The 23508-nt window shown below is 37.2% G+C and overlaps 1 protein-coding gene across 1 annotated transcript in view; it reads left to right on the top strand.

The window, feature by feature from the left end:
* Positions 1-23508, top strand: part of LOC145224106 (uncharacterized) — a 30597-nt gene that overhangs the window by 3834 nt on the left and 3255 nt on the right. The window contains exons 14-63 of the mRNA XM_080090539.1: positions 121-355; positions 471-561; positions 1138-1240; positions 1307-1521; positions 1766-2046; positions 2236-2321; positions 2403-2642; positions 3105-3285; positions 3419-3634; positions 3989-4296; positions 5074-5239; positions 5607-7188; positions 7506-7799; positions 7967-8095; positions 8406-8878; positions 9016-9589; positions 9788-9991; positions 10195-10489; positions 10649-10897; positions 10965-11733; positions 12095-12194; positions 12839-13008; positions 13074-13213; positions 13502-13632; positions 13982-14226; positions 14568-14738; positions 14817-14929; positions 15006-15115; positions 15181-15262; positions 15465-15575; positions 15811-15949; positions 16013-16130; positions 16204-16498; positions 16562-16736; positions 16969-17060; positions 17192-17313; positions 17382-17585; positions 17647-17792; positions 18962-19078; positions 19140-19270; positions 19334-19441; positions 19589-19759; positions 20017-20177; positions 20500-20660; positions 20785-20931; positions 21002-21087; positions 21154-21299; positions 21437-21614; positions 22761-22923; positions 23278-23504. Of these exons, the coding sequence (XP_079946665.1) occupies positions 121-355; positions 471-561; positions 1138-1240; positions 1307-1521; positions 1766-2046; positions 2236-2321; positions 2403-2642; positions 3105-3285; positions 3419-3634; positions 3989-4296; positions 5074-5239; positions 5607-7188; positions 7506-7799; positions 7967-8095; positions 8406-8878; positions 9016-9589; positions 9788-9991; positions 10195-10489; positions 10649-10897; positions 10965-11733; positions 12095-12194; positions 12839-13008; positions 13074-13213; positions 13502-13632; positions 13982-14226; positions 14568-14738; positions 14817-14929; positions 15006-15115; positions 15181-15262; positions 15465-15575; positions 15811-15949; positions 16013-16130; positions 16204-16498; positions 16562-16736; positions 16969-17060; positions 17192-17313; positions 17382-17585; positions 17647-17792; positions 18962-19078; positions 19140-19270; positions 19334-19441; positions 19589-19759; positions 20017-20177; positions 20500-20660; positions 20785-20931; positions 21002-21087; positions 21154-21299; positions 21437-21614; positions 22761-22923; positions 23278-23504 (11151 nt within the window). The remainder of the gene's footprint in view (positions 1-120; positions 356-470; positions 562-1137; positions 1241-1306; positions 1522-1765; positions 2047-2235; positions 2322-2402; positions 2643-3104; positions 3286-3418; positions 3635-3988; positions 4297-5073; positions 5240-5606; positions 7189-7505; positions 7800-7966; positions 8096-8405; positions 8879-9015; positions 9590-9787; positions 9992-10194; positions 10490-10648; positions 10898-10964; positions 11734-12094; positions 12195-12838; positions 13009-13073; positions 13214-13501; positions 13633-13981; positions 14227-14567; positions 14739-14816; positions 14930-15005; positions 15116-15180; positions 15263-15464; positions 15576-15810; positions 15950-16012; positions 16131-16203; positions 16499-16561; positions 16737-16968; positions 17061-17191; positions 17314-17381; positions 17586-17646; positions 17793-18961; positions 19079-19139; positions 19271-19333; positions 19442-19588; positions 19760-20016; positions 20178-20499; positions 20661-20784; positions 20932-21001; positions 21088-21153; positions 21300-21436; positions 21615-22760; positions 22924-23277; positions 23505-23508) is intronic.

Below are 23508 nucleotides of genomic sequence, written 5' to 3'. Positions count from 1 at the left end.
TGGTTGTTATTTTTATGTCGTGCATTTACAAATCTTGAAGGCCACGACTTCAGTGTCGTAATTGTGCCGTAAATGCAGATATATTCTCTGCTAATTGATCGTGCACTGATTGTGTTTTAGAAATGGACACATGTTTGGTTCAGTTGGAAAGAAAATGATCATTTTGATCTACTTGTTGATTCTGTAAGTGTGATTTTAACATCACAAACCTTACATGCATCTGTTGGAACTCTTCCTGACTGTAACAAATCGACACTTACACTGGGAAGTTTGTCGATGGATGGAGAGTTCGACTTGGATGAAATGACTTTGTTTGATGAAAGTTTGACAGAAGAAGAGAGTGAAATACATACAGGTTAGCATCAGAGAAATGTTTTATAGTGAACTACATTGGTTCATTTTGCGTAAAATCATGTCATATCAAACAAGGTTTCAATAAAATATCTGCACACATGTTTGGTTCTTTCTAGGTTCAAAGCCCCTTCGATACAAATGGGTAGACGTCGTACCGACATCAACATCGTTTGCCCCTGTCCTGTTTGGTGGAAATAACTGTTCGCAGTAAGACTAATAGCATGCAAATATATTCATGTTTCACTTATTTTTGAAATAATCTTTGGCTTAAATCAGGGGTCGGCAACCTTTTTTACACTGCGGACCGTTTTTGAAACTGAAATTTTATCGCGGACCGGCCTTCAAAAATACTACAAATAGTCAGGTTAAAAAAGCATAAATTAGGTTATCATCCCTGGAAAGCACGGGCAAAATGTTTCGAAGCACCTGACCTGAAAACGTATACGGCCCGGTAACAAACTCCTCGCGGACCGGCACCGGGCCGCGGACCGGCGGTTGCCGACCACTGGCTTAAATAACAAAAAAAAACAGCTTCATTAATATAAGATACAGCACTGTGTTTCAAGTTCTTCTAATCGGAAGCTGCTCTATGGCGTACAGTCTAAAAACAATTATCTTTTACTAATATTTTTTGCACGTTGATTGAGGCCATCAATGCACAAATACATGTTGCTTTGTTTCTTGTAACATACAAGTTTTGTTTAGAGTATTAGCAACAATGGATGTGCAAAAATTATCACAACAAAATTTACAATGTACAAAATTAAAAACTACTTTACACAGAAATGCGCACGAGTTTCACAAAGGCTGTGGACGCTTTTTTGAAAAGTGCCCGGGAAATATCCTTTTTTGTCAACAAGGTTTCACAATCTCATTTACATTGAAGGTAAATATGAATATGTTTAAAATCTTAATTTTTGTTAATGTAACCACGGGTGCATTTTTGTTTTAGATCAAACATGGGACATCTTCCATGTTATCGGGGAATGAGAACAATCATATTTTTATCTTGGGTAATCTTCCGGATCAAATTCATGAACAAAGCTTTAATGCACTTGGATTCAGAATAGAAGTGAAAGAAAGTGACAAGTTGTTAAATGGTGAAAAAATGTGGACGGTTTCGGTAGTTTACAAAATGGACCAGGACCTCGAGATAGAAAAAATAAGGTTTGTATCGATGGTACATTTGCCCTATAGTTTGCATGCAAAAATATATCACCCATAAAGACAGCAAATTGTAAATATTTCAACAAAAATCGCCTCTGCTGTATTGTTTGTCTTTTTTCTTTCACACTAAAAAAGTGTCGAACGAAAATCTTTTAACTTACTAAGTGCCAAATGTTTGTACAATAAATTACAAAATAAACACATAAAAGTTGCTATTTCGTTGTATTGTTTTTGTTCCCTTTAGTTGGCTGATTCGGCGGAATATTTACGTCCCATTTTGGGTTCAATATCACGAAAACGGAACTTGGATTTTCTGCAAAAGATGGCCAGATTATTGTAAGACCCAGTCAACGATACCGATACACGTTTTAGGTGCAAATAACACCTACGACCAATTTTCGGAATTCGTACTCGGACCTACACTAGTACGACATGATGGAAGCAGTGCAACGGTCGCTGCAGACACAACATATATTTTTAATATTTGGTTTATCGAGGAGTCATTGGATGTTGTTGTAGCTTCAGGTAAAATTAAAAAAAGAATAAAAGTGTACGTCAAACAGACTTAAAATCTTGTTGCTTTGATAGCTAAAAATGTGTGTTCAAAAATACGAAAAACTTTAAAACTTGCAGTTGTTGTTCGCGCTTGTGCCCATTTTATGCGACAATTATATGAAAAAAATATGTTTTCCGTAAACGTTTTTGTTTTCTAAGATGAAATTAACATGGCAAGCACACCGCTGCACTGGCAAGCACATAATGACTTCCTGAGCAACAGAGACAGCCTATACAAGTTTCAGGTAAAATAGTTGCCTATATATTTTATATGTTGAAATTTTACGGTTTGCATTTAGAGATTTATGGTTTGCTTTTTAATTTAGGTTAAAGGAAATGCTGATAAAGTCAGCGGCAGTTTCCAAAATGCTCCTTTTAACCGACGCTACGGGCTGTGGAATTATCAAAGCAATTACGACCCGGATGAAAGTGTTGAAGAAAATTTCGGTTGGCTAGAAACCCAAAAAGGTCAAACCTTTGCAGAAACATGTACGTTTGAACTTCGCTTTTGCACAAACGGATTTACCATTCAATTTTGGTTCAAGCATCACGAATGTGTAGACGAGGTACGGGAAAATACTTTGTTTAAATCATTGTTTCACAACTGCCGGTGCCCTTTTTGATGGGTATCAAAAATAATGTATACTCCATTGTTTCATCTTACATGGAAGATCATTAGGGCGAAAGAAACTTAGATTTTTCAAAAAGAAACCTATAAAGATCGACGTTTCTATAAAAAATGTTATGACAAAGATTTTACAAGTTCGTTGACGTTATAAATATATTTTATTTATTAACTTTGATTTAGGAATATCACATAAAATCATGTGGAGACTGTGAAAGATGTTTAGAAATTGACCGGTTGAGAACCACTGGTTTAAAACAACAAAACTTTAAATTGCTACAGCATGTTTCAACATTACTAATTTGTTTTTTAAATTTAAATGTATCGACGAATATTTATATTTTTGGTCGTAAGTTAATAACTATCATTTTTAATGATTTTTTAATGTTTTCCAATTTGGCAGACTGATGGATGTTACGTAATTTCAAGTGGGACTCCACCAGCCTCTGACGGTTATAGCTTTTACAAACTGTCATCGTACTATTACGCCGTCGTGGCTGTCAATAGTCGTGTTTGGAGACTGAAAGTTATGTACACTGCTTCGGAATACACGCTTATTCGAATTTCATGGCATTTTGATACAGGTTCATTGGAGTTATTTTTTGGATTTTTAAATAAGTTTTTTTTTATCAAAACGTTTGAAAAAAATCAATTGTGAAGTTATTCAGAGATTTCAAATAAAAGTTATGCATAAAAAAGAAAAAAATTGTATCTTAGGTTTAAGCTTATTTATAAATGATATTCCCGCTGTTCGCACATACGTATGGGATGACGTGTTGGATGCTCCACACGAACCGAACTTCTATTTCGATCCATTTCGAACTGTGACAATTGGAAGACGAAATGATTATTTATCTGGATTCAGTGCTATGGAAATTGGAGAGATTCACTTCTGGGATACAGTTGTGGACGGAATGCCATTTCTAACACTGGGTATGTGGTACAGAGTTAAGTGTGTCTTCTGTGGTAAGTTTTTATGGGATGTCTTTCATATATGTTGGTTTCTTGTTAAACTGTGGCGTATGGTTTTCAACATATCGAACAAAAATGTCTCAGATAATAGTTTTATTTAATAATGGGTTACATGCTCAATGGTCGAATTAACAATAACCTACAGCTCAGTTGATATGTGCTGCATACAAGAAAGTACACTTGTGAATCTACTTTAGGGGAATTCAACTAATCCTGTGTAGTACAATTTGGTGAAGTGGTTGGGAAGCATGGCCCACGACGATTTGTTTATGGCTCAGTTTGTATGTTTTATTGTAAGTTTGTTATTATTTTCAGGCAGTGGTTGCTTGCAAGGATGGCATCAGATTGGAACTATGTGTTACAAGGTGCTAAAAGTTGCAGAGCAATTTTTTGACGCGAGAAACACATGTGGAGATATGAACGCAAACCTACCGTATGTGCTTTCACTGTCTGAGTTCAACGAACTTGCACAGTTTATAGACCAGGAACTGCCCTGGAGCACGGAATCAGATGTAGAAACTTATTGGTTGGACATGGTCCGTAGAGGCCCACCAGACAAGTTTGTGTGGCGGAGCCCGTATCACATCTTTGCTTTTCAAACCGCTGATACGTACAGTCATGAGGTGTGTTATTGTGCGAATACAATATGCCAAATCTCATATTTTAAAACAAATTGGAATCTAATCATGATATAGATCACAGTACGCTATGTCCATTTAAAGGTGTTAGACCAAATCGGCAGATCCCAGTTGTGAATTAATATTCGTCTTAACTGATATGGTCAATCCGGCGATCGCCTACTAAGTTACGAAGCTGACATACACAACTTATGAGACAGGCAACATTGCTTGTGATTCAACTTTCGACTGGTTCATCGCCAAGCCTGTGTACCTCAGTTGGTAGAGCTTTGAATCTATATCTTTGCCTTGCCACATAGTGGTACATGCTTGGTGACCGACTTACTGGATATTACGCTTTTAATGGGCCTGGCGTACTGTGATTTGCATATAAGATTGCTGTGATCGCTTGTCTGCATAGTCGCTTCGGGGCTGATGCCAGTTGTCAACTTATGTTTATCAGAACTAATCATAAAATGTTGTTTCTTAATTTGTTTCTTTGAAATTTGTCACAGGTTAAATGGTTTTTGTTAAGTATCTTTTTGTTGTTCATTTTTACCAAATAATTTATGAAAACTGTACAATAGTTAAACACTTGTTGATGAGAATGTTTGTAAGTCAACATATTATTGTATAAATAACGAAAACATTACAAAAGGAAACATATATAGTAATTAGTGAGTGATCTAACTTTTATAAGATAGATAATATAATAGTTGCAGTCCCTAGTTCAACACCCACAAATTTTTAGCACCGTAATACGTCCAAATGCTTGCTCCACAGACATTCAACGCTTTTCATGCACATGCGTCAGACTACACAGATGTAGACGACAGTTACCGAACTGTGGCAGTGCGTTCACGCAATTCTCAAACATTTTGGTCGTGGAATTTCTTGAACACGAACCAGATGAGCACTGTGGTGGTCTGTGCCATGACGTTTGTAATGGGTACGTTTAATATATATAATTCTGATTTATTATCACTAAAGAAAATGGTTAGAGAGCAATGGAAACTTACTAATAAAATAAAATAATTGGCCTCTGTGATAAGTTTCAAACCACTCCGTTTGTGTCTTTTCGAAAGGTTTTGGTTGGAGCCCTAGGAAGATTTTGTGGGCTGGGTAAATGCGACATGCATTAGGAGTAAACAAAAGTAAACATATTTTTAGATTTGCCTAATATTCAGTTTAAAAAAGTGTAAGGTGAACTCTTACAACTCTAAAGATTGGTATAGCAAGGGTGAATGTTAGAACATCTTACAAGAAGTAAAAAGGTAAACGAACTCCGATTTAAGTATAACGAATTATTTATACAGATCCATATAAAAGTGGATGTGTTGGAAACTCGACTGACCTTACATCGCATCCTGCATTTCCTAACACTCCATACGAGCTGTCACAACTAACGGTTTCATTGGGTTCATATGAGCTACCAAGTAACTGTCGCCGCTTCTGCAAAACCACCCACCAATCGTTAGTTTCAATGCTTACCGGCAACTATTGCACCTGTTTTGATGAATCAATACAGATTTCAGACTTTACAGACTTGGCCTTCGATTCAAAGTGTGTAACAGACAACGGCGTCACACCTCAAGTATGGACACAATCTACACGTTATAAAAGCGTTCCTGTTTGTGGACACTTGGGAAACGGTGCCTTGTTCGATTGTGGAAATAATGCAAGCGGTTTTTTATATTCCTTTAATGCAGCTGTGACTGTTGCTGACTCGCAATCAGCACTATCTAATGTCGACATTCTTATTCAACATTCTCCACCTGTTGAGTTATATGAGTCAGTGACTGTTGGCGTATCAAGGCTTGATTGCTGCAGTGCCTACGTAGACGACGTAACGATGGGAAATAAATGCGAGTGCGGAGATGACAAGATATTGCTGACAATTGACTTTGATGATGGGGGCATACAAACAGTTTACAAATCTCCAGAGGAATTGCTTGAACTCCGCTTCTTATCTTTCTATGAAATGTATGGGGCCAAAAAAATCAACGTTTTTGCCCAAAATAGACATTCCGTGTCGGCCGTTTCTTCCTGGACAAAATTTCATGTCTATTCACCTATAGAACCCATACAACTAACATACGTGCAGCAAGAGATCACAGAACCTGGCAAACTTTCCAATATCGAAACTTATGCGTTGTCTGGTTCTTCAATGAAATGCCAATGGAATTACAACGATGGGTCCCCCAAAGAAAAACTTAACGTTAGGCAGTTACCTATTCCAGATAGTCTACACAGATATCAAACAGCAGGATTTTACTCAACAAGTGTAAAATGTTGGAATCGCCTTGGTAGACAAACAATTGACACTACAGCCGTTGTACAAAGTACTATTTTACAACTTTCGACTGAAACCGAAGCTGTAGTGGTGTTTGGGGAAACATACAAACACAGATGGATAATTACATCTGGATCACACGTCCAATGTCAACTTAAGCTCGGGAATATTACTCTTTCCGAGATACCGGTGCCGGCAAACAAAAGTGGTATTGCTCTCTCTGATTCGTTGTTTTATTTCGATCCTGTCGAAAATAAAGGATACGCTCAGATATCCACACAGGTTTATGCTCCTAAATTCAACGGCATTCTTTCTTGCCTGCAACAAGGCGCAGCCACAACGTATGTTTTAAGTTTAGTTTGCTACAACGCTTTGACCATTCCAATACCCACAGCCTTTACCTACGTGACATTTGAAGTTCCGATTCTTGGTGTAGAGTTGAGCATTGCGGATAACAAACAGTTTTTAAAATTGCATGAGGAGTTTTGCTTGCAGTTAAGCATCGCACAGGGAACAAATATTGTTGTTGAATGGGATTTCGGGGATCTCAGTAACCCAGAAGGCAACTTCGTTGAAACATGTGGAATTGATGAGTGCTTTAGCAGGTACTATACAGTATACTAGCGGGGTACATCGCGTAATATGTTTTTGCGAGCTGTAAATTGCAACAACATAATTACTGCCCCTCTATACTCTGTTATATTTTAGTTTGTTTGCAAAATATTTAACATCTGTATTTTATTTAACAAAACAAAACATTATTTAGTCGGACAGGTCACTTCATCATTAGTTTGGAGCAAATTGGCTAAAATAGTCTCATCATCTGCCAATTAGCAGTTACACGTAATTTGTACAGATTTATTTGTATTATTCTTCAGTATGTTAGAGTTTGTGCAAAAATAAAATCTTATATTTCATTTAGAACTGCATGCAACACATTTTCCGTTGCATCGAATTATGTGATGAGAGTTGCGGTCATGAATGCTCTCGGTCAAATTTTGAGGTCGGTACAGGTTTTTGCTGAGTCATCTTTCACTCGAGTTGACGTAACGTTAGAGGCCGCACTTATACCTGGATTCCCTTCGACAATAGCAATACAACATGATCAACCATTACCGACTGGTTTTGTGAATGTTACCTTCGGTGACATGTCTGATGTTGAAACTTATTCCGTAGAGTTCGATGATGAAACACAATTGTTTATTTTAAACCATATGTAAGTGATCTTCATCTATCTGTAACCATTATACCATATTGTAAATTTTTGTGAACATTTTAATAAAAATTACGCATTCCTTGTATTAAACAAATTGCGAAAAATCCTTTACATGAGCCATTGAAATAATGTTTGTTGTGCAGGAAAAAAATGTAATTGTTTTGCAGTTATTTCAATGTTGGAATTTTTGACATCTCGTTGAACTTTTACAACAACGTCAGCACAATAACTACGACCACTGCAATACGAATTGGTGCTTATCTGTCAGGAGTGGAGGTACACTTGATTTCGTCAAGGTATGTAACTTCCGATTTTTTGTACCACATTGGCAAAGCACATCGTTAAAGTCGTTCACAAATATCTGTTAGATTTGTACATGACGTTCATGCTTCGCAGAAGGACTGTTGATAATTAATTCTTGTCAAAACTTATGCCACTCGCTATTATAATAATAGTACGTTATTAAGCTAAACAAATTGGAACGTAAAGCATATTTCTTTTTTTGTGTTGTGCAAAAATACTTGTTCTGTGCTGACAGTGTTAAATTTTATTAAAGCGCGGTATTCAACATGTAAAAACAGAAATAAGAGCATTTGTTTTTGCCAGGTTTTTAAAATCACAAGGCGATGATTTGGTGCTGCATGTAAATCTTGCAAGTGGATCAGCACCGTTTTACACTGTTGACTTTGGCGACAACACGGGAGTATTGACAACAGGCGAAAACATTACCAGAGCGGGACCAGACCAACCAGACTTCCATGTTTTCACTCACAAGTATCTAAATCCTGGAAAATTCAAACCATCACTTCGCGTTGAAAACGTTTTCGGTGAACTGAAATTTAATTTGTCGGAGGTGATTGTGGTACAAAACCCGCTATCTGGTGGAACCTACTCTCTGGTTGCTAACAATGTGCCCACCGTCGCATATCCCCCCGGCACGGCCGTTCTTGACGCACAGTTGGTAAATGTTGATGGTTTATCCAATCGTGTTCAAGGATGGGCAAATGACGTTCAAGTTGTGTGGATTGATGTAAACAGACAAAGGGTTATTCGCAAATCGAGTTCAACTTACGAAACAGGTATGATTTATGTTCCATTGTATCGTTAGAAGCATTGCTACTTTTGGCTAAATAGTGCAATATACTGCAATGAAGCTAAAATTGTGAATCATCAAACAATTTTCTAACAACCTAAACATTCTTGACATTTTTTCCAGGTTTGTTTCCTGAGACACTTACAATGACCAAAGCAAGCGTCGGGGAGGTGAAAATAAAAGCTGTGTTATCAAACCTAGTCAGCTCTCTGCAGCTCTCCTACACATTCCTGGTTATGGAGGTTGTCAATTCAACTATGCTTGATATCTACACCAAATTGCCACAGTTGAAGGGTGTAACAAATATTGGACAAGCTCAATTTGTAACCACATTTGTTAATAATTTACTATATTTTCGCTCTCATGTTGAAGTTGGTTCCCACGTCAACCACCGAATTCACTTTGGCGATGGGACCACAGAGCACAAAACGTCACCTGTTCTGTTTGGTTCCGGGTTTATTGCCAAATTTTCCCACTCGTATTCCAGTCCTGGCGTTTACGACGTAATGGTGGAAGTATACAACGAAATTAGTCACAAGGAACGATTATATACCCAGTCTGTTCATGTTTATGAGAAAATCGAAGAAGCTCGTATTACTGCTCAGTATATTGATATCAGTAAAGCGACCGGGGTGAACGTATTTTCTGATGGCTCGGAGTTGTACAATGTGTTTTATGGAAAGTCAGGCGAAAAACAGTAAGTAACTTTCCTAGTTTGCAGAAAATCCTCACAAAACAAACCTTTTTTGAATCTTGCTCTGTGAATTGCATTTTTTTGAATTTTTACAACAAGCAGGTTAAAACCGATTAGCTTTTATAGTTAAGATTCACTCGTTTTGTCTAAAAAGCATCGTCAGTCTCTATAAAACCAATGCAAGATAATGTATTTTTTTAGATTAAACCTCACTCACTTTCCTTTAACACGAGCCATTGCCTTTCGTGCTGGAATCATGAAAGGAACAAACGTTTCGATGACTTGGCAAGTTATGCCAGAAAACCTGACAATTGCAGTAAACGAAGATCCTGATGGGGGTCGTTCGGCAACTTTGACAAATGTTTACGAAATGTCTTACGATATTACCACATCAGCTGAAATAACGTAAGTTTAACTTGAATTGCATTCTGCTGATTATATACAGATGTCGAAGAAGTAACATTTTTTGGTTAATTGTTTTCTTCACTGTTTACAAAATGATATACATTTGCAAAATTTGTGTTCCGCTTAAATCAAACCAGGAGCAATGAGATTTTGTGACATTGGTAAGCTGTATTTCAATTCCCCTAATTGATTTTTTTTCTCAGGGCGAATGTTCAAATAAAACTCTTGCCCAAAATTACTGCTACACAATTGGATTTTATTGGTGAGGAATTCGTAACACATTACGGCCCGAATATATATTTCGACGAAAGTTCGCTTCTCATTGCATTCGACGATCCTGGCACAAAAACAGTCAACGTGAAATTTGAAAATCCTGTCAGCTCGTCTACGACACAAATAAAAATCCGACTACTGGAAGTTGTAAACGGTTTAATGTTTAAGGAAAATGAGCCCCCTATCGCTAATCGGACTTCCAGAATAACATTACACATTGAGAAGGTTTGTTTTGTTGGTTGTTATAAGCATAAAAATAGTTAAGAGATTATAAAATTTATATTGGGACGAACAAAATGAATTAATTTCCCACTGAACGTGAAGTTTCTAAATATTTGGCATTTAAGAGTAATTATCATTTAATATCAGTTGTTTTCTTGACAGTTCGGCACAGACTCTTGTTTTCTTATTGATCCTGGAGACCTTTCGATACAAGTGGGTTTTGGTACCACAACTAAATGCACTGAAGACAGTGAAATTGACGAAAAAGACTTTCACCTGCTAGTAGAAGACCGGACGAATTTTTCTGGCAGGAACATTTCTTCTTACGAATATTCTGGAAAACTTGAGGAAGGAACTGGCTCGTTAAACTTTACTCTTTACCACAAGTACACAGAAGCTGGTTTAAGGCGGGTTAGTTCAATTTTATCAACATGTTTTACGTTTCAGCTCATATATTTAACTACTAATTCTTGTTTAGATTAAAGCTCTCGGATTTAACTTCCTGTCGAGGCAAACAACATCATCTGATATTGCTGTGACTGAAATTCTTTGTGACTATCCACATGTGTCCGTCGAAAAAAGCAGGCAGAATTCTTGGACTCAGCCCAGGCGTGTAGCAGACATTGTAGAGTTTCGACTATATTCTGCTATTCGCTTAAACTGCAGATCCACAAATCAATTTTCTGTACGATGGGACGCATATCAAATATTTAATACAACCACTTCTGTCCCATCAATTAATCTTGGTGAGGTTGTGGTCGAAGAGGAAGATCAAGACGAATATATTACCTTACCTCTAGCTGCTCAAAGCTTTGCAAATTCTAAAATTCGGTTCAAGAAAATCAACGGACTTCAATACACAAGCAAATCTGAAGACATTGCGATACCCCATAGATTTCTCCCGATCGGCCTTAACCTAATTTGCATCAATGTTGCGATGGATGGTGTTCAAGGCATCAATTCCTCGGATTGCATTTACATTGAGGTAATACTGCCTCCTTTAGTGGCAGCTGTTCACCATGGTGTTAGAAGGGCTGTTGGATACAAAGAAGTGGTAGATGTAAATGCTGAGTCATCTTCCTATGACCCAAGCGACGGGAATGTGAACGAAGTACAACATCAATCGACTATAAATAAATTTCAGTTTACCTGGTCATGTCCGTATCAAATTGGCAACGGCGAAATTGTAGAGGAAGATCAACTTAATTTTGTAGATGAACGTTCTTTGATGTTTGATGGGATGCAAGGTAAGTAATCAAACCAACGTCTTGCATTGGTGATTTTGCAGAGATTATTTGAAAACAAGTATGTTTGAATATACACGACTTTTAATATACCCAGTGGTGGGATTCAGTCGGTTCGCACCGGTTCTATAGAACCGTCTGACGAAATTTTATGAGATCAGCAAACCGGTTTGGTTACTGTTAATGGACTTTTTGTAACAGAACCGGCTAAAAAATATGACTTTTGTGATAGAACCGGTTAACAAAAAATTTGAATCCCACCACTGAATATACCCGATAACAATTTGCAGTACTTGTAAAGTAGGCAGAGCTTAATATCTGGACTAGTAATTATGCAGACTTTACAATCGTGTATGTTGTGCAGAATTTTCGCAATCAAGCTTTTGCAACAACATGCATCTTGAATGTGATAATTTCTACCACGGGCTTGAGTTTCAACAGCTAAAAGTAAACAATTCACTTGGGTAAGTTCGTTTTTACACAAACCAGAGATTTAAAAAGTTCGTTTGACATACTTTGTTTTGTAATGTCTTGAGTTTTGTTTCATATAGATCAGGGGTCACCAAACTTTTTCACTGCGGGCCGGATGAGTGATAACAATGATTCGCGCGGGCCGCATAGCTTATGCCCTACCAAACGAGGCAATTTTTATAGTGGCGCGAAGTTACGGTCTTTCTACAATCTATTCAAAATTGGTTTTGCGACTGTTAAACTGTATAATTAGTCTCATCTTACGAGCAATGCTTGTATATTACGTCACAAGTGACAAAAGAAAGCAATTGTTTGCGCACAATTAACATTTGTAGTCTTGTCTGTGACGTAATAAACTGGCTTTGGGTCAACCCTGGGCGTTAAAATCCTACGAAACGCAGTAATATTAATTCTGAATATCCCCACAGAAAAACTTTTGTAAGGAGTAGATTAGCTTCCAATGTTACAAAGTTATTAATACAATTTGGCAACCTAAAAAATGTGGTCGCGGGCCATAGTTTGGTGACCCCTGATATAGATAATCAAAACACATTGCAAAAATATGCCTTAAAATGACCCATTTTTAGTCCCTGGGAATTTTGCACTTACATAATATAAGATTTATTTTTTGCTACAGATACAACTACAGTGAAGACCTTTTAAGCAGACTTAAAGAGTTGTGCTCCGGTATCTCACAATGTATTGTAAAAATAAGCGATCTTCAATTTGTCAATTCAAGTAATTTTGAAGGAAGTGGCGATGTTAAGATCGATTGCATCACTGTTTCACATCGTTGCATTGTTCCAGGTTTTTTATTAATGCTGATTTACTCAAAGTGATGAATATTGTGACTACTAATATTCTCAATTTAGAAAAATCACAACTATTTAAATATTACTCTTCTTCCTTGCCGTGCATCGCATCTGGATATTATCCAAAATTGCCCAACGATAATAGTCAGCATTGCAATGCATTGGTGACCACTCGTCGACAAAGTTGCGGATCTGTAACGGTTCGTTTGTGTTTATTTTTAGTCTACAGTTGAATCTTTGCACACGACACAAACGCTGTTTTTTGTAAACATGCTCTTTACCCCAGATAAGCTCCTAATGAGGGTTCGATTCCCACCTCAAGCTAGAGTTTCATGCGTGAATAGGCCTGGCGTATTATATGAGTACTATATGTGTTTAGGCCTGGCGTACTATTTTACATTAGTATGCCATAATGACTGGTCTGCATAAAGGCTTCGGGAAATGTTAAATACAAATGTTCATGGAAATAAAGATCAAATTTTATTCAGATCGACACCAGCCTGTTAAAAGCAGGTGAAAGTTACATGACCCGCGTTCAAATGAAGGATCCACTCACAGACCGGGTTTCTTACTCGTTTCAAGTACTAGATATTTCAGTCGGCGAACCCCCAAAACTGAGGTGTGGTTCGTTTTAAGTTAACTGCTATATGTTAAATTTCAGGATCAATATATATGAAATGTATAAAACAAATCAAAAGGCGATATAGTTTACTTTCTTGTTTTTGTTTATATTGCCAGTAAACCGTACACTTTAAAGTATTTCGTCTAAGCACGAGGCCACCATTAAGCAAATTTTTCAGCAACCCTGTATCTACATTTGAGAAAAAGAGTGTAAATAGGAAGTAGCTCTTTTTCCCCACTTGCCAAATTAACGTTTGTGTACTATTTGAGCCAGTAGTTTTAGTAAATGTATATAGTTCAGGTATTTGATTTGCTTTTAACATATTTACTTATCAAATATTTTTCAGCATTATGTGCGTGTTTAATTGCAACTTGAAATCGAACACAAGAACTTCACTCACACTCCGAGCTGTTTCAAATGTATATCTTAGCAGTGAACAAAGCGATAATGAAACTGCTCTTGGGACAAATTCGTCAACGACGTTCCGATGGTCTCTGTTTGTGAACAGTGGAATTAAAAATCGTCGTCGCAGGGAAGCAAGCGAAGAACAATTTGTTTCAGTTCCTAACTTTGAGAAGCTTTCTGCTGTTGGTGAGTCGTAAAACAAAGCAACTCACCACTTTAACACAACAATTTTAACAAAAGCTGTTTGAAATTTAATAACCATGCCTTTGGTATTTTATCAACATGTTAATATTTAAAACCCATGAAAATTTTGCATTGGGTTTTAATCGTCGCTCAAAAATTACACTGGTGATGACAACACTAAATATAGAAATATTTGTAATAAAATGCATTCGATTTACAGATGCTCTTTAACGTTTTCTATTCAGAAAACATAACCTGCTTTATCACAAGCCGATGACATGAAATTCGCGTGTGTTTATTTTTCAAACATCCACCAAAGATTTTAAAAATTTTCGGTGTTACAGGTTTGACAAATCCTTACCTGGTGATTCGTCCCCATTCTCTCATTCCCGGAAGGAAGTACCGAGTTAGGGTTGTTGGTGAAGTCGGCTCAGTTACTCCTGGTTTAAGCGAAACAGAGTTGCTTACAAATCTACCGCCGTACGGTGGCAGCTGCGATATACAACCAACAGAAGGTTGAAAACGCTTTTTTGCTTTTATAACATTTTATGCACTGCAATTGCCTAAACCTTATTATTGTTATCTTGTTTAAGGAATCGCGATGAGCGACTTGTTTTCAATAAAATGTTCGGGCTGGTTGGATGAAGGACTTAATATTGACCGGAAAACTCCAATATCTGACAACGATTTTGCTCTTATTTATCAGGTGAATTATGTTTGACTTTGAATGAATGCAAAAGAAATTTAACATCTAAACAGGTGTATTGAACTGGTTCTTTTAGGTTTATGTTTATGCCACTAGCTATTCCACTCCTATCCTTCTATCGTTCGGCAACAGCCCTGCAATTGTGGATAAGTTTTTACCCGCTGGTACATCAGACGAAGATTTTCGGTAAATGTTTCGGTAAAATTAGGACGAGTGGTTTTGATGAGCTTTAAAACAATCAATATTTCAAGGGTTCGTTTGGAGATTCGTATATTAGATGAATATGGAGAATCGGTATCGATAAACAAAACTGTACGGGTTCTAACACCACAGGTTAGCAAATATTTTGCCATATATAACTGTAGAGTATTTTATGATGAAAATGTAGTGCTTACATACACTTTAATACGCAATTTATCAACATTTCCACTCTTTTTCTTCCTACCAACTGACAGTTAGTTGATACTTAGCCTCGTCAGTTCTGTTTAATGCTCCAATCTACCTATTGTCTAATTGTGAATTTATGTCGACCCAGGTGGTTTCAGCGGATGAGCTTAACAACATAACTTCGACCGGAATAACGACTTCTGGTACTCAGGGTGTGTCTCAACTCTCGTCAGCCGTATCCGCTGTGCTTAACAAAGAGGTAATTTCTGTTCTATGCAACTTATATGGAAGCACATCTGGTCCAAAATTTGTAGGTGTCATAGTGCTTGATACAACAACCTGAACAAACCTCGGTGCAGTTGACTGCCGCAAAAGAAACTATAGAACTTAGTAATACGCAACAAAAGATAAGCGTAAATCAACCCGGTACACGCTGTATTGGATCTTTAATGTCTTTAAAGTTTTATACAAAATATAAGTTTTGCTTTAAAAAGGGGTCAAAAGCCGTCAACACTTCCGCCAGTGTTGAGGAACAGACTGAAAACCAAAACGCCAAACACAAAAGAACAGCGATCAGAGCTACACTGGTTGATGCAGTTGTGTCTCGAATCAACGCTGATAGTGATTTAGATGGTAGATATTTTATGCATTGCACAGTGTGTTGAAACATATCTCAATTCGCGACATTTGTTGCAGGAATCCAACAATCTTGTAGTGCCATTAGCGAACTAACTTATGTTTCGGAAGAAACCGATGACAAAACACAAAGAAAAGCTGTGGCAGCACTTGCTGACAGAACCAACTCCATTATGAGGTTGAGTGTTACAGTGTTTTTGAAAGTTTCTTTGACTGCGGAATGTTACGGCCATATTGTATTGATTTTATAGTCTTTCGACAAGCAAACCCTCTGAAGATATAAAAGAAACAGCTTCGGTTTTGGTGGGCGGAATCGACAACATATTGAAAGCATCAAGAAACCAACTCGTGTCAAATCTTCAGCTTTCTTCTTCGAGCAACAGTTTGGTCGAAGTTCCCGTCTTTAGTATTAAACAAACCTCAAATATATCACCAAAAGCGGTGTTGAGCGAAGAAGAAGCATTCATGTCACCAGAAGAAAGGTTGGAGCTAAGACGCTTGGCAGAAAATCATGCAAACGTGTTGCACGAACAACGCAGGCAACAGGTACCTTTCAGTTTTGTAATCAACGTTACTGCTTATTTTAAAAACCACGATGTCTCGTCGCAGAGCCGAATAGTAGGGAAACAGGCTGTGAAGTCCGTGTCTACTATATCGAAAGCCTTGGTGCAGCGCGCAGTGCCCGGTGAACCGAGCGTGGATTTAAGCTCCCGAGGATTTGATCTTCGCTCAGAGAAAACTACAGCTGCCGACTTTTGTCGACAAGCTTCAAATACCGGTTCAGGTTGTAATGTTAGAATAAAGAATATTCTGTAACAGCTAAAGTTTCTGCTGGAAACAAATCTACTTTAAAATGGTTTGATTAAAATAAAATTCTCGAAGAGCTTTGCATTGATGAATTTGTTAAATACCATTATGTTGTCTGCACCATCTTGCATTGTCAGTGTTTATTAGCATATAGACTGCCATAAATAGACAGTCCCTGCAAATCCATGTTACCGATGCAACTAAAATAGATCCTCCTCAATCTCACTCAACGAAAGGACGCATTAACCTCAATCATTGTGGTGATTCTGATATGCCATCTGACGAAACTCTTGATACTGAGGTCGGTGTTTATTGTCATTGTCATTTTTGTTAACAAAGGTTTTGTTCAAATGCTTTAACAACATGTTTTGTTTGTGTTGATTTGAACAATTAAAATGGATTTTGTAAAAATGGATTTTGCTGCGAACACAGCTACTTACACTCGAAGAAAATCCCTATGTATGGGATGACAGCGCAGATAACGTCCGATCATCAGTTGTGAGTTTGACCATAAAATCCTCGAATGGGTCAAATCCTTTTCACAACACGAGCAAGTAAATTACTTCACGATGTTATATCTTTTATAAATGACTATAAAAAAATTCTTTCCATTAACTTTTAGTGTTTATCGTCTGGAACTGCCTGTAGATCCACGTCTGTCATCGGTTCCACCTCAGTCGTTCAATTTTACTTCGTCCGGAATTGACAACATGTCCTATCATGAATTTAGATCAGCAACGGCTGAGGACGTAATCTTTTTGACAATTCAGCCGAAAAATGCGACTGAACACATTCGCCTGCGAGTTTATTTTTTGCTCACAGATAAGTAAGTTTTCACTTTATCTTTATGTTTTTGATATTCTGGTTGTTGTGTACAACATCCACAGATACGACACATTTCCTACTATGGAAAACAACACATTTATTGTTGAGCTTCCTGATACTATCAACGTGCATAATCCTTACCGGGTTCGATTTAACGGATCAGAGTTAGAGGAAAATTCGCGATATGTGTTTGGAATACACGAAATTGGTTGGTGTTAGTTTTATATTTTTGAGTAAAACCAAAATATATTTATACGTGCAAAATATTTTGTTCCAAACAAAAACAATATTGCAGTTATTGTAAGGCTAAGCCATAGAACGCTTTTGGAAGCATTTGCAGATACTTGCAGATAGACTACAGCAGGGGTGGCCAACCCGCGGATCGCGAGCCGCATGCGGCTCTTCGCTTGGTTATATGTGGCTCTTGCGTCGTTGTCGAAGTTTGGGGCCTACTGTGTATATTTTGGTTAGTATGTGGCGATCTGGTACAAAAATCGTTGAATTTAAAGTAAAGCTTCAACAATTTTGCTTTTAAACAAACTTACAATCGATATGGCCACAAACCTTGCCTTAAAACTGCAACCTTTTGTGGCAAATGTCTTGATTGTGATCTCATATATTCAATTGTTGAACAATGAATGGTTGCTTATTGTTGCGTACAATGCGAATGAGACACAAAGCAACAGCAATATTTACAACAAAGTGTTCCATGTAAAATAATAGTGCTTCAATCCGTTGGTTTTCGGGTTACGACGAACGTTGTATTTTATGGGAAGTTTGTCTTGGGTTTGATTTGAGCAACTGTCGGTGGTAAATGCATTAATGACGTCGCAATGAATTTAGTTTCGCCACTTTGCATTTTTGTTAAACTAGGCGCCTACGGTTGGGGCGCATGCGCATTAGATAAAAAGTTTTTCAGCAGGGAAAATCTTTTGAGTAAACAATTTTTGTCAAGTTAGCCTTCAAAATGGCAAAAAAAATGATTTTAGCAACTCACCAGACATGAATCTCACCGCACGTTATTAATAGAATGAGACAAAAACAATATTTTAATTTATTTGATTTTGTTTGTGAGATTCGTTGAAATGAGAGTTTTGTGTGAGAGACAGTGTTGAAAATGACTGGGGGTGGTCTGTACAATTCCAATTGTGTCATTATTATGTTGGTGTGCGACATTTGGAATAAATCTGGCTAAGCACAGATCTCTGTGTGTGAGGAAGGGCCAAGGCATTGAACATATCTGCTTATGTGTATAATGTGGCTCTCTGTGTTAACGCAAAAAAAATATGGCTCTTAGGCTTCGACCGGTTGGTCACTCCTGGACTACAGTAACTCAATACGGAAAATGTAAAGATACTTACCGTAAATATATTGCAGATGATATCGGAAATGTGACGCAGAAGGAAAACATGACGTTATCAAGCTACCTTTTAACGACAATGGTGACGTCATGTCGCTTTTGGAATGAAACAACTGAAAAATGGGAAACTACTGGTCAGCAACCTTTGCAGCAACAAGCCAATTTGCTGAAAAATAATATTGCCCTATTGTTTAGGATGCGAGCTGAGTTCTGAAACCAATTCTCAGCTTGTTATATGCTTGTGTAACCACTTGACATCATTTGGGGCTGGTTTTGTTGTTGCCCCAAACCCGATAGATTTTTCGAAATTGGCAGACAAACTGCAGGTACATTGTCACTTACCCTTTGTGACGAATTTGCTTTACCAGTGTTTATACATTTTGTTTAAGAATTTAAAAGACAATTTAGGAGTTCTGCTGACATTGGTGATTTTGTTTGTTTTGTACGTCGTTGGGGTGCTCATTTGTCGAAGACAAGACAAGAATGATATCAAAAAGGTTAGACACATTTCGGGATTTCCGATTTTATATTTCCTCCATAATGCCACGTGCTTGCAGAACCTAAAGATTAGAACTTTATTTTGAGAAGCACAAAAAGGCTCTGACTTTTTTAATTTATCAACAAAAAGATGAGTCTGTATTTAGTGGTCTATATCTCTACTACAAGACAACAAACTAAACGGAGATAACTTCTATCTAATCACGGTTAAGACCGGCTGGACCAGCAACGCTGATACAACCAGTCGAGTCCATTTTGTATTGAGTGGAGAAAACACGGACACTGGAATACGAAGTCTTGCTGACTCAACAGAGACTGTAAGTAATGATTCAAAAGTTAGATGTGTTTCTTAAGTTTTAAGCAATCTGCGTTGAGCGTTTTAGCATAAATTAACAATGTTGACTATTTAATGTTTGGAAAACTGAATAAAGAATAATATTTGAATGCACATGACAGTCCGCTGTTTACGTTCGGGCTCTTGTTACATCCGCCATAACTGTTTGTGAGAAAAACGTGAAAATTCTACTCAAAGCGATTCTTATTTTTCAATGCTGTATATACTGGTGTTCGGCAGAAATTTGAACGAGGAAGTGTGCGAAAGTTTTTAATGAACTCTGATCGTCCTCTTGGAAATCTTACTTGGATAAAAATATGGCACGACAATTCTGGACGTACCTCACTCGCTTCGTGGTATCTTGATCATTTGATAGTTACTGACTTACAAACCAACAAAAGGTAAACCCAATTGAAAAATATATGATTGTTATGTACTTTCTCCATACACGTTTTTTGTGTAACTTAACCGTTTGTCAGTAAGTGGTAGACAAATTTCTTAGTGTAGTAAAGACCATTGTGTAATTAAATACTAATTTATTAACGGCCATTGATCAAAACAAGTAATAGGCTTTTGCAGAACACGACATGGTAGTATTTTACCAAAAAAATTAACACAGCGTTCATCTGTGAAATAACCAAAACCCTGGATTTTTGGTTATAAATTTATAAAAACCAGTTTCTTCTAGAATCATATAAAAGCACTAGTATTCTATTTTTTCAGAAACTACTTCATATGCAATGATTGGTTAGCTGTTGATGCATCAGACGGAAGGGTCGAACGAGTTATACCCGTAGCTGGAGAAAAACAAATCGGAAGCTTTCGACATTTATTTACTTCTTCAACAAAAAGAGATTTTAGCGATGGACATCTTTGGTTTTCATGTTTGTGACATCAAAAAAATATTTGAAGTTTATTTTGTTACATAAGACTGAGTGCATGCATGGCAAAACTTGCATATTTTGGTAACATAGCTTTTGTCTTAGTGTAAAAGTTGTTGTCTTGCAGTGTTTTCTCGACCAACGAAGAGTAACTTCACTAGAGTCCAACGTCTTTCCTGTGCCTTTACCCTGCTTCTTTCAACGATGCTTACCAGCGCAATGTTTTACGGAAAAGATGGCGAAGATAGCGGACAACAGGGAAGAATTGACATTGGTCAGTTATTCTAATGATACGGCTGCTTTTTGCAACGATGTAGACAATAACTAATGATTGATGCCTTCAGGCCCAATATCACTCTCCGTTCAACAACTTATTATTAGCGTGGAGGCGTCACTGGTTGTTTTGCCGATAAACATTATTCTGGTTCAGGTATAAAACACTGATCAATCGATTCTTTAAATGTGTTTCACATTTTAACAATTTTACTTTGTGCAGATGTTCCGTCGAATCAGACCAAAGAGCAGCGACGTGGAAATAAAAAAATCAGTCAGGTCTCTACTAAAGAGTTCAACCCTTGACAACCTTAAAGAAAACGAAACTAACAATGGAAATCAAAACGAAGATGAGAACAGCAAATTACGGTTGAATTATTTCTACTACTTTCTTAATAGTTCTAAATAATTTTTGTGATACTAAAATAGAATCGCCGTAAGGTTTTGCAGGGTGTTTTTTGGAACATTATCAAAAAAATATTTAAATTTAATTTTTAATGTTTCAGAACCTTGCCCTACTGGTTCACTTATGTGGTTTGGTCAATAATGTTCATTGTGGCAGCGGTCAGTGCCTCCTTTGTGTTCATCTACAGCATCGATTGGGGTCCTCAAAAATCCAATGACTGGCTTCTTTCGATTTGTCTTTCATTTACCCAGTCAATATTAGTAGTGCAACCAGCTAAGGTAGGATTTTTTGTAACTTAGATGCTAAATATTATTTTACCGCTTTAACCAATGTAACAAATAAACCTTACGGTTTAAAAAAAAAAACAATTATTAGAAATGGTTGCTTGGCTCGTAATTTAATGTTTTAAACATTGTGTAGGAAAAGTTTAATGCGTTTGGATCTACCTCACTTAAACTGCAAGTGGCCAAAGTCAAGCCCAACATACGGCGCATTAAGCTAAATTTGCCAAAATCATTAACAAGTTGCGTTCAACTGTCTGATGAAATAGCAAATTACAAAATATTCTGACATTAACAACATTTAACAAATTTGTCGTTCAACTGGTGTAATGCTAAACAACCCATCCACACTTGCGAACTATAAAAAAAATGAGGATCTGGATTTGTCCGGAGGAGACAGGCGAAGCTTTTTGGTAAAATATCTGCGGCTTTGCAGGCGTGATTGAACCTGATATGGCCGTATTCTTTTTTGATGGTACGGACTGCCTTGACATACTTTCTGGCCGCTAGCAGACTCGCTTGATTATAAGCTCTTCTGATCATAGAGAATACTGTACAGGCGTTTCGTCCACCAGGTTGCATATTTAACAAATTTGTCGCTCAACTGGTGTAATGCTAAACAAAATACTAGTTGTTGTTTCAAGAACTTGTATTTGCTAACGTTTCGCCCACCAGATACGCTGAAAAATAATTACCCAATAACACAGGACATCCGAAAAGAGTTGCGCCCGTTACAAACTTCTCTGCAAAGTCAAAAGCCTAAGCCCCGTTTTCCGCGACATTTTACGTCCAACCTCTCCGTCAAATTTCGGACATTAGTTCCGCTTTATCGTTTTGTAACGGGCGCAACTCTTTTCGGATGTCCTTTGTTATTAGGTAATTATTTTTCATCGTATCTGGTGGGCGAAACGTTAGCAAATACAAGTTCTTGAAACAACAACTAGTATTTTGTTTAGCATTACACCAGTTGAACGACAAATTTGTTAAATATACAAACTGGTGGACGTAACGCCTGTTCAGTATTTTCTATTAACAGCATTTCTGAAAAGAACTCTAAAGAATCGGTTAATATTTTGTGGTAAACCACTAAGCTAAAATTAAATAGCAGGTTTGTAGAAACTGATTGCACTACTATTTTTTCAGGTTATTGTTGGTGCCGTGGTTGTTTCTTTCCTTATCAACCGTTTCGCTCGTGAAAAAGCTGAAGAAATGATTGAGGAGGATAAGCAAATTGATATTGATATGGACGATTATAAGCAGAAAGAGGAAGAATGGCTCGTACAATGCCCCATAGATGATACTTATGGTAGTGTAACTGTAAAGGGTTGCATAGGCCTACCGTATGTTAACGTTCTACGCCACACACACACACCATGTCGCCTGCAGTGTTACCTTGTGGCGAAATGCACGATTTGATGTGGCATTGTTGGATAACCATTTTTTTTTCTTTTTTTTAAAAAGCGTGATAATTGCAGGTGTAGGGATTTACAAAATTAAAAATTGTAGAAACAATGTTTACTTAAGACTAATTTACAACCTTTAAGTTGATCTAATACAAGTCATTCCAGTTGCTGAACTGAAAAGTACACGTTAGAAAAAATCCATTATGAAAGTACAAGAAAAGTGTTCAAATGTATAAAATAATAATTTTGCCCAACAGAACAAGTAACTGAAAATTATGCCCCGAAACCGGAGGAGCTTGAAGCAGCTCGAAAACAAAGGGAGCATCACAAGCGTATGACTGAAACACTACATGATATTGGAAGTTATGTGCTTTACGTAATACTTTTGCTTATCGCAACAAATGTCGCCAAAGATCCCAATTCATTTTGGATGCATAACTCCATTTCCGACATTTTTCTCGAGGCTGATCCAGTATTTGAAGAGGTTT

This window comes from Phallusia mammillata, chromosome 4 (genome assembly GCF_965637545.1).
Source record: "Phallusia mammillata chromosome 4, kaPhaMamm4.hap1.1, whole genome shotgun sequence".
Classification (NCBI taxonomy): Eukaryota; Metazoa; Chordata; class Ascidiacea; order Phlebobranchia; family Ascidiidae; genus Phallusia; species Phallusia mammillata.
Note: the sequence above shows the minus strand (reverse complement) of the source record. Positions and strands in the feature narration are given on the sequence as shown.